Source organism: Caloenas nicobarica, chromosome 2 (genome assembly GCF_036013445.1).
Source record: "Caloenas nicobarica isolate bCalNic1 chromosome 2, bCalNic1.hap1, whole genome shotgun sequence".
NCBI classification, from domain to species: Eukaryota; Metazoa; Chordata; class Aves; order Columbiformes; family Columbidae; genus Caloenas; species Caloenas nicobarica.
Genome location: NC_088246.1, coordinates 71,565,897 through 71,575,895, shown reverse-complemented (window position 1 = coordinate 71,575,895; position 9,999 = coordinate 71,565,897). Strand labels below are relative to the sequence as shown.

Here is a 9,999-nt window from a genome sequence, read left to right as displayed (position 1 = left end):
CTCGCCGGCTCCCCGGCAGGGAGCGGGGAAAGCCCCGTCCCTTGGGGAAGCTATGGTTACGGTGAGTTGTGTCCCCTGGGAGGTCACACCGCCAGGTCAGGCGGAGCGCCGCGGAAAGAGGGGAGAAGACGGAGGAGCCGCCGGCGCCAGTTTCGGGGCTCACCCCGGCGCGGCCTACCCCCGTGACGAACCTTCGCTCCCAGCCTTGGCTTGCGGCCCGGGGGTGGAATTTTTCCCGCTTCCCCTCGCGGGTCCCGGCAGCTCCGCGAGGCCTTTTCCCGCGCAGCCGGCCCTGCCCGCGGGAGTTCGAGGACGCGGTCGCGCCGCGGCTCGCGCCCGGCCCCGCCCGTTTCCTTCGGGCGGGCGGTGCCCAAGCGCGCGAGGGCTGCCGGGCGGTCCCGCTCGTGTGACGCAGCCCGCGCGGCGCAGTGACGCAGCCCCGCCCGGGCGGGCGCTGTGTGGTTGGTCGGCCGGAGAGGGGGAGGGGTGCAGCGGCTCGGCCGCGAGCGAGCGGGCAGCGCGGGGCCGCCCGGCGCCGGGGGAACGCGCGCGAGAGAGCGAGCCGGAGGGCGCGCGCGGGAGCGCAGAGGAACGTTCGAGGCGGCGCGCGCCGTGGCGCGCGCGCGCTCCCGCCCGTGAGAGAGAACGGGCCGGGCGAACGCGCGCGGGGTTTGGCGCGGCGGGGAGGGGCAGGCCGCGGAGTCCCCGCGCCAGGCCGCGCCGCGCGTGGCGGGCGGGAGCGGCGCAGGAGGCCGGGCCGGGGCAGGGCAGGCCGGGCCGGGCGCGTCCCTGTGGAGACGGTGACAGCGCAGCGAGGCGAGCGCGGCTGGGCCGCGGCGGAGGAGCGCGGCCGCACGAGGCGGCCGGCGGGGGCCGGGCGCGGCGCGCGCGCGGCGGGGCCGGAGCAGCGGTGGGGAGAGGGGGGGACGGCGCAGGGGCCGGATCCCATCATGGCCTCGGGTGGCGGCGGCGGGGTCGGCGGCGGCAAGATCCGGACCCGCCGGTACCACCTGGGCGCTGCGAAGCCGCCCTATGCCAGGAGCAAGCAGGTGAGGCGCGGCGGGAGGCTGCGGGTCACCCGGGGCGGGAGGGAGGCCCCTTCCCCCGTGCCCCCCTCATTCCCTTGGCGCCCCATCAGCGGCGGGAGGCGGCCCCGCCCCTTCGCTCCCCCTCCCCACGTGCGAGGCTGCGGGCCGGGGTTTCCCGGCGGAGCGGCCCCGGGGGGGCGGCGGCTGGGGAAGGGTTTCCCGCCGGGGCCGCGGGGATTGTGGGAGTTGGGGCGGTCGCCCCGGCCCGCGGGGGCGGGGGGGGGGATCCTCACCTCCCTTTTGTCTCCCGCTGGGCCGGGGGGGATGCTCGCGCTCCTTGGGAGGAGGAGGCGGCTGGAAGGGGTAGGTGCTCCTTCCCCCGCCATGCGGCCGGGGTGGGCTGGCTCCCCCTGTGCGGAGCGATCGTTTTGTCTCCGGGCCGTCCGATTCCTTAAGGACTCCGGGGCGAGCACCAGAAAGAACCGTCTGTGCTTGCTGTTTGCATGCACCCGTCTCAGAGCGAGCTCCCCTGTTTAAATTGATGCAGGGTTACCATCCTTTCTAGTATTTGCCTCTCTTGACAAGTTTCAAATTGCGAACGAGTTTGTGAGGGTGCTATTCAGTTCGGCATCTTCGATTTCTGTTTGTTTTTGTTTTTTTTTTTTTTTTCCCCTGGTAGGATGCTGCATGCAGAACCGTGAGGTCTGCATCTGGTAGTTTCTTCAGTCACTTGCCCGTGCCTAAATGTGCTGATGCAGTGCAAGTGAAATGTAATTCATAAGGCATTTGGTCTTCTTGGTATTGTAGGGCAGAGTAGATGGATAACAAAAAAACCCCCAGTTTGTAAGTTGCAACACAAAAATCTCACGCCATTCGGAGTGGCTAGAGGGGGGAGAAACAGACATCCTTCCCAATTGCTGTTTAACTAAGAAATTTCAAGACGCTCAGAGACAGTGCTCTGGAAATGCCTTCCCACGTGTATTTTTGAACCTGAAGTTGCCTGTTCGACCAAAACCTTTACATTATTTAATCAGTAACATAAGTTAAGGGATTGAATATTATATGCCAAATTGAGGATGTGTTATGCACGAGTTGTTGCTCAATTAGTTTTTATTGTTCGGGAAGTAATATACGTAGTCTTTTATATAGTCTACTGATCAGCAGTGTTGTCCTTGTAAAGCTAGGATGGTGACCTGTAGTACAAAGGATCGCTGCACTTACAGGGCAATTACTGAAAGCTCCTCTCTCAATGATAATGTTGAAATTGCCATATCTTGCATGTGTTGACTACTACATAGATACGTGATAAAGCTTACAGAGGAATTTAAAGTAAGTGTAGATGGTTTTCTGACTCTTCTATTGTCTGCTATCTCTGTGTGTTTTCCAGTAGGTTTATTTAAACAATGTGCCAAAGCAAACACGTGCTTGGGGATATCTGTGGGATTCTGCCCAGAGAATGGATGCTGCAAATGCATAGTTCAAATTAACATATTGGGGAAATTAATATAGTGGGGAAAAAATTGTAATGATTAAATAGGCAAACTGATAGATGTCAGATGTGCATTTGTTATAATGGGTAGCTTTTTAACCCTATGCAGCTCGCTAACTTGCATTACATAAAAAGATGAGCGAGCGAGCTTAAACTGGAATTAATTGACAAGTGTTCCTGTTTTCAATATGATATCCACTCTGCAGAAGTATTCTGTGGTTTAGTGTTAATTGCTGCTCAGTAATGAGTTTGGGAAGACATGAAAGTGCCCAATGCAATCTTGACGTGAGGTTATACCTCCTGATTCTCCTTCCCCTCTCCCCTAACTATTATCAATAAGGAGGTTCATAGAAATACTTTAACAGAACTGTTCTTGGTGCTTGCAGTCGAAACTGTGGTCCTGGAAACCCTCCGTCCCATATCATTGAGCTCCGAAGGTGCCTAAGTACTGTATGCAGTGTAACTGATAGCTTTAAAGTTCCTAGGATATCTGATTTTTTTTTTTTTTACTTAAATGAGAGATGATTAGCATGATGCCTGGCTCATGATTTTCTGCTTTCTGGATGTTGTTATTTTGCCATAGTCTCCTGGTGAGTTCAGTCAGGTGAGAATTCTCCGGTCACGCCCACCGTGTGCTGCAGAGTCAGTCTTCTATAAAGTACAGCGACAGCTTTAGAAGACAGTTGGAAGAGGATGTGCTGCTGCTGCTTTTTAATGACTATTAGCTAAAGCATTTGTTCAGAATGTGGTAGACCCTGCTTCAGATTCCCTTTTTGCCTGGAGGGATCAACCTACATCTTCCACTTTCCGGGTGAATATCCCAGTTGCTAAGCCGTGTGTTGTCTTCAGTTCTCCTGGCTGAAGCTGTGTTACTATCCAGAAAAAGAATGCATGATTCACTGAGCCAGAAGGAGGATATATAAGAAGATGTTGCCTTCTAAGACTGGAGACGTGCAGGCTCTGATCCTTGATTTCAGAAGTTAATTTCTTTTATGTTAGATGTTCCTTGGAGCAAACACGCAAAGCCTAATACTTCCTGGCCTTTTCTCCGAAGGTGCCTCATCATTAAACTTTAGAGCCATGCTTCATTATGTTTGTGTGTGTGGTTTGTTTGTTTTTTGTTGTGGCTTTTTTTGTTTGTTTTTTTTTTTTTTTTTAAACCAGACTCAAATAGGAGCAGTGAACAGATGCTGCCTGAAAGAAAGGGTTCTGACTTGCAGCTTGTGTATTCTCCTGGAGGTTGCAGATAATGGGCACAGATTCCCCTACTAGTGAAGGAACTAAACTGCGAGATTTTCCCTTCTGAGCTACCATCCAGCCTTACAAAAAGTACACTGTCAGCAGCTATATTATTAAACAAACAAAAAGCAGCGGCACTGCTGAGTAAAGATGGTGTAGACTTGCCCACTGCGAAGGTTTGTGGGGTGGGAATCACATCTCGGAAAGAGGAGAGCCTTTTTGTGTCTCTGTGTTGGGCGTTCTGGGAGTAGAACTGAGTCGTCCCTCCCCATTGACTGTGCCTTCCTGGTGGCTAAATGCTGACAGGTCCACACTGAATGCATTGACTTTAGATTACACTGTGCTTAGCGTGCTACCTGTTTACTCAGCCGTCTCATGCTGAAATACCCAGCCTCCTTCTGTACCGTGTAAGAAGCTTAGGCACTTGGGTTAAAATTATGGCTTCTTTGAGAGCTAAGCACATGTGAGGGAGCTGTTGCGTCCAACATCTGGGTTTCATCTTCTGGATGTGGCCTCAGTGCTTCTAAATGTTCGTTTGTCTGAGCCATTTAGGTAGACTGATGATTGGAATTACTAGTGTGGATGTGTTAATGGGATGAGTGTTTACATTGTTGACTTATTACACAGCTTCTAGTATAGTATCTGTATGTTCCTATTAATTTTACGTTTAGTTTTGCACTTTTGTGTGTGTGCACTGGTTTAGCCTGGAACAGTGCCATTCTTATCCAGGTAACATACACATTTCAAAGATTCGAGATGTGACTTATAGGAGAAGAGACTCAAATAACTTTTTTGGTTATTTTTTTATTTGATAGTTAATCAAATGAAAGTGTAGAGAACTTTGGCTCTCCTGGGCTTTCATGGAAGCAGATTGAAGCATGCGAAAGAACAATTATCTGAAAAGGCTTTATAACCTTCCCATAAACCCGTATGTTTATGTTAAGCTTCAGCTTAGAGCTGTTTGATACTAGAGATAATATTTGTAGATTGAAAATTTTGCTGGGGAGTGATACGTTTTTGTTTTTTCTTATGTGTGTACGTGCCAGTGCATATTTATAATGTAGATCACAGAATCACAGAATGTTAGGGATTAGAAGGGACCTCGAAAGATCATCTAGTCCAATCCCCCTGCCGGAGCAGGAACATGTAGATGTGCCACACTGATATACAAGAGAACAGTCCAAGGATGTTTTCCTTGATGAAACCAGCATAAGCTTCAGCGTGCCTTTAGTTGGTCCTGTACTGGTGTAGTTAGGATATTACTTGAAAGAGGGGACCAGAAGGCCACTGAAAGGCACATTCACTGGTCCTGGTCATGAAAACCTCTCTGGATGAGTGAGTTTCACAAAGTCACTTGAGACATAATGTAACCTTCTTCCCAAACGGAATAGGTACAGGATTGGGAACTTAAACTACATGCAGTAATGTCTAAATGATTCCATTATCACCTGCTACTGTCTTGAAGGTAGACCAATTGTAAATTATTGTTTGATGTATGCATGAGATTTTCTTGGTGGATGGTGACAGCAGGCAGAAGGAATCTTATAAACTACCTGGTTTATTTTGGGAGGAAATTTTGAAACTCATGCTAAAGAGTTCCTAGGCTATCATATTGAGTGATGTATACTAGGTAATGTTTCATGAACCTGAAGCAGGAAAATATTAATTTTAAAAATCTTTATTAAGAATGTTTATAGGGACTTCCACAAGTAGAATTGTGTTGGTTTAAGTCCTATCGATAGGATTGCACCTTGAAGCATGCTTAGGTGGTTGTATTTATATTGGTATGCTTCTCTCTGCTTGTTTTGGTTCAGTAGTAGGTTAGCACGTTGAGCTAAAACGAATAGATTTGAAGAAATGTTTAATGTGTATTTAAAGATTTGTTTTAAAAGAATGGTCTAGTAGTTAACATCACAGCTTTTGTCTCTGTCCCAACAATATCAAATTGTATTAGCAAACCAGATGTTTAAATGTGGTACTTGGCTTTCTACTGCTACCGTAAACAAAAATGTATCCTAGTTGGGAAGAACTTTTTAAACTGAGATATTGACAGTTTTCTCTCATTTAGGCTAACAGTGCTGTCAGTGGTACAAGAAATTGTAGACGATGATTGCTATAGCATTTTATTAATATTTGGGGTTTTGTCTTTCGAAGTGTTGTCATGACAGCCTTGGAGACTGTGAAGTATTGGAGAAAAACAATATTAGTGAGCAGTATCTTAGGAGAAGAAAAAAGCAGATGAAATAATTGACTGTGTTAGCTGGGACACTGCAAATTGCATTTGGTTGCTGGCAGCACATCACTTCCTCTGAGTTATTTATTCCTCCAGTCAGTAATTAGAACCGGTTCTTGCTCCCCTGCTGTGGAGGAACTGCGCTGCTGCTGATTCTAAGGACTGCAAGGGGACTGAGTTCAGAACTTCTGCTTGCATAAAAAAGTTTGAGCAGAGCTATTTCGGATTAGTGTAGGTACAGGCTGCCATATCATCGTGTAAGAAATTCGTAATGCAGTGGCATGGCTGGCTTAGTGGACATGGGGCAAGCAGTGGATGTTGTTTACCTGGACTTTAGCAAAGCCCTCAGCATGGTCTCCCATGTTGTCTCTGTAGTCCAGCTGGTGAAATACGGATTTGTCAGGTGGACTGTAAAGCAGCTGGAAAATTAGCGGGACCATTGGCCTCAAAGGGTGGTGATCAGCAGTACAAGGTTCCAGTGACAGCTGACTGCTAATAGAGGCTCTCAGGGGTTGATATTGGGGCTGACACTGTTACACGTCTTTATTAACAACCTGGGATGAAGGAATGTCATGCATCCTCAACAGGTTCCCAGATGATACCAAACCTGGGGGAACGTCAGCCCTATTGTATGATGAAGGACAGGGCTGCCATTGAGGGATCTCAACAGAAGTGGGCTGCCAGGAACCTCATGAGGTTTGATAAAGGCAAATGCCAAGTACTTCATCTGGGACAAAACAACCCCACCTACCTGCTGGACAGCAAGTTGAACCTTGAATCAGCAGCATGCCCTTGAGGTGAACAGGGCCAACTGCATTCTTGGCGATATTAGTAAGAATGTGGGAAGGATGTTGAGGGAGGTGGTTTTTCAGCACTTCTGGGACTGCATCTGGAGTGTTGTGTCCAATTTTGGCCTCTCCGGTACAAAAAAAAAAAAGATGTCGAGGGCCACCAAAGTGATTAGGGGGCTGAGGCACATCGATGAGAGCTGGGTGTGTTCGGCTTAAGAAGAGCAAATGCCTGACGAGAGTGTAGAGAAGGTGGAGCGAGGCTCTTCTAGGAAGTTCATAGCAACAGGAAAAGAGACAATGGACTCAAGTTGCAAAATGAGAAGTTCTGATTTCATATTAGGAAAATCTTCTAACTATAAGGATAGCCAACGTGTTGGAAGAACTGCCTAGAGAGGTCTTGGTCCCTGGAGATGCTCAAAACCCAGATGGACACAGCTGCGGGCAACCTGCTGTTCTTGGCCCTTCTCTGAGCAGGAGGTTGGAGGAGGTGACCTCTGGGGTGCCCTACAGCATCTGTGTGTGCGCAGTTCTGTCATTGCTGCTGTTGGACCACAGAGCACACACAGGCATGTGGCTTCAGCATAATTGTCAGTGTTACTCTGGGTTGGTAATCCTTTTGTTGATCCGTCCTCTAATTCTGTCTTCAGAGCTATGATGCTCTTTGAGGGGAGCAATAATGCCTCCATCTCACTGTTGCATTTTATCTAGAGAAAATTGCAAGGTTGCCCTCAAGAACAGAATAGCTAAGAGGCTTTTCTCTAGGATTGCTGTTTTCCAGATTTTTTTTGTCTTCTGGATTTTAGTGGTAAGTCATGTGATACACTTTTCAAATTTTCTGCCGTTAAATTTCAAAAACTCCGTGGGTTTTTTGCTTTTTAATATTAAGTGTAATCAACCCAGTATTGTGTAGCTATTGTACATCTATGATATGTTGAATAGTGATACTTAAACAGTCATGGGAAAAGAGGGAGGAGATCTTCCTCAGTATATGTTTCTTGGTATGTACTACTAAGACAATATAATGAAAACTACTCTGTGCTTTTTGTAACATACAGTATAAGTCCTCAATGCTGAAGAATTACTAAGTGCCCAGAATATTTTTCTAATGAAGAATTCTAGCCGTTAGGCAGGTTTTTTATTACTTGTTAGGGTATTAAATTATTTATCTATGCAATTTCATGAACAATTGCCCTAAATTTGGACATATTTCTTATTTTCACTTGTACAGATCTCTTGTACCAGATATCTTCCCTTCTTGCCACTATATTCCATATTTTATTTTATTTTTGTTTATAGTGCTGCATAAAAGTCTTGACTTGCTTTCTCCTCATGCCTAGACACTACAGGTCTTGTCTGCCTGTTACAGCTGCCTAGTTGAAGGTACAATTTAAATGCACCATTTAAGCCAGAGAGATGTTAATTTCGCTAACAGTTGAGCCACTTGAAGGTAGTGTTATTTGCGGCTACTTATCACCACATCTGGTGAGAGATTGTTATACCCCTAACCTTGTTGGTGGAAGGGACAGCGTAAGTACTCTAAACTTTTGAAGCCAAGTCAGTTGGACCATCTTAAAATGGAGTGAAGGCAAGTATGAACTAGCTTGTTTAACTTTGCCTGAAGCATAAGTACTTTTGCAATTTGCTGATGCAGTATTTGTCATTGTGGTATCCTAGATTACTGTACAAAACCAATTAAAAGATCTTCTCTTAACTATGAGATTTGCTTTTCTTTGTTTTTGTTGGAGAGTTCACAAACGCATTCCCCTTCTTTTGACAAGAAAAGACTTTAAATATTTTTTTCTCCCCTTTGTCTAAGAAATGTGATAGCACTAAAGCTTCTGTGTTGGGGCAGCAGTACTAATAGTTCTGAGGGATGAGTTCCCTTTGAGTTTCTATAGCTCATCTCATAATTGCATGTTGCATTTAATTACAGTGCCTTTGCATGTGTTTGGCTTGATTGTGACCACCATGTTTTTTAAGAAAGCATATGTTCATCCTTCCATTCACCTTTGCTGGGGAAAATTGTATATGCCAACACCTGCACACCAACATGCACTGAAATCTTACACCTACGGTTTTAGCACATGCCAGCTTTATGAATACCTGTGCCAGTAGAAGATTTTATTTCTCCATATTTATTATTGTTTCCATTGCTCTGGTGTTGGAAAGAGTTGTATGAGAGTGTCCTGGAAAGCTGGCTGACTTTGGTTTTAGTTATGATTGTATTTTGAATCATCTGCTTTTTTGGAAGCAGGTGTGTCTCACGACTCCTTCCCCTGTTAGAGCTCAAGGTCTGGTGACCTCCAAGACTAAAGTAAACCAAGCTGAAGAGTTAAACTGTTCAACTGGCATTTTCTTTGGGACTGGATTACAGATCTAGTAAGACACTGAAAGATTTACAGTAACAAAATATTAAATTGATGAGGAAAAACTATAGTAGTATGTGCAAGCCTGTAATATAGGTACATTTGTAGTTTAAGTCACCCCAAGCTAAGCATATGTAAACAAGGTTTAAAATGGTTTAAATGTAGCTGTATTAAGGAATTACTGTGCTGCAACTAGACACGTGTTAAAATGAGCTGTAATAGTGCAACTCTTCTAGTGTCAGTCCTCAGTATTTATTATTAAATTTAAAGAGTTGTAGAATATATACAGACTTGTAGATGCTATTGCTTATAAGCGCTAAAAAAAATCTGTATGTGCAATGGCGATTTTTCATGTTACTGGTAAGAGAACAGTGTTTGGAGGTACTGGTTACGTGTTTGTGAGATGCTCTTGCTTCTGTCAGATGAGTTGTGATGAAAAAAGACATTGCTGCCCCTTATGACCAAAGATTACTGCCCTGCAGCGGAGGTGAGCCTACCTTGGCTTTACAGTTTCAGAATCCTACCTTCAAATGTTCAAAGAATATAACCATAGCTACTGCTTTGGCTAAAGCAGCGATGCCCAAGGGTCAGTGTTTTAGTTTTTCCTAGGCACTAGTTCTTAAATTTTTAAATCTAGTCAAGAAGTATATGCAGCAGGGTTAAATGTGTCCTATTTAAAGTAATGGTGGGTTCTGCCAATTTAGATTTTGTGAGGCTTAACTTTTATATGCTAGGCAATGCCTGTGTACAATACTTAAGAGTTAGGAAGGGTTTGAGTTCTGCTAAAATATCAGGTGATCACAGAAGGTAACTAATGATGGTTCTTTGGTTTTCTTCATTTTAACTTACATGG

At 46.1% G+C, this 9,999-nt stretch overlaps 1 protein-coding gene across 3 annotated transcripts in view; it reads left to right on the top strand.

Annotated features, from left to right (window-relative positions):
- Window positions 1-934: 934 nt before the first annotated feature.
- NUP153 (nucleoporin 153) overlaps window positions 935-9,999 on the top strand; it is a 46,147-nt gene continuing 37,082 nt past the window's right edge. For all 3 annotated transcript variants that reach the window (XM_065627209.1, XM_065627210.1, XM_065627208.1), the window contains exon 1: window positions 935-1,049. In XM_065627209.1, coding sequence (XP_065483281.1) covers window positions 951-1,049 — 99 coding nt within the window. In that variant the 5' untranslated portion in view covers window positions 935-950. The remainder of the gene's footprint in view (window positions 1,050-9,999) is intronic.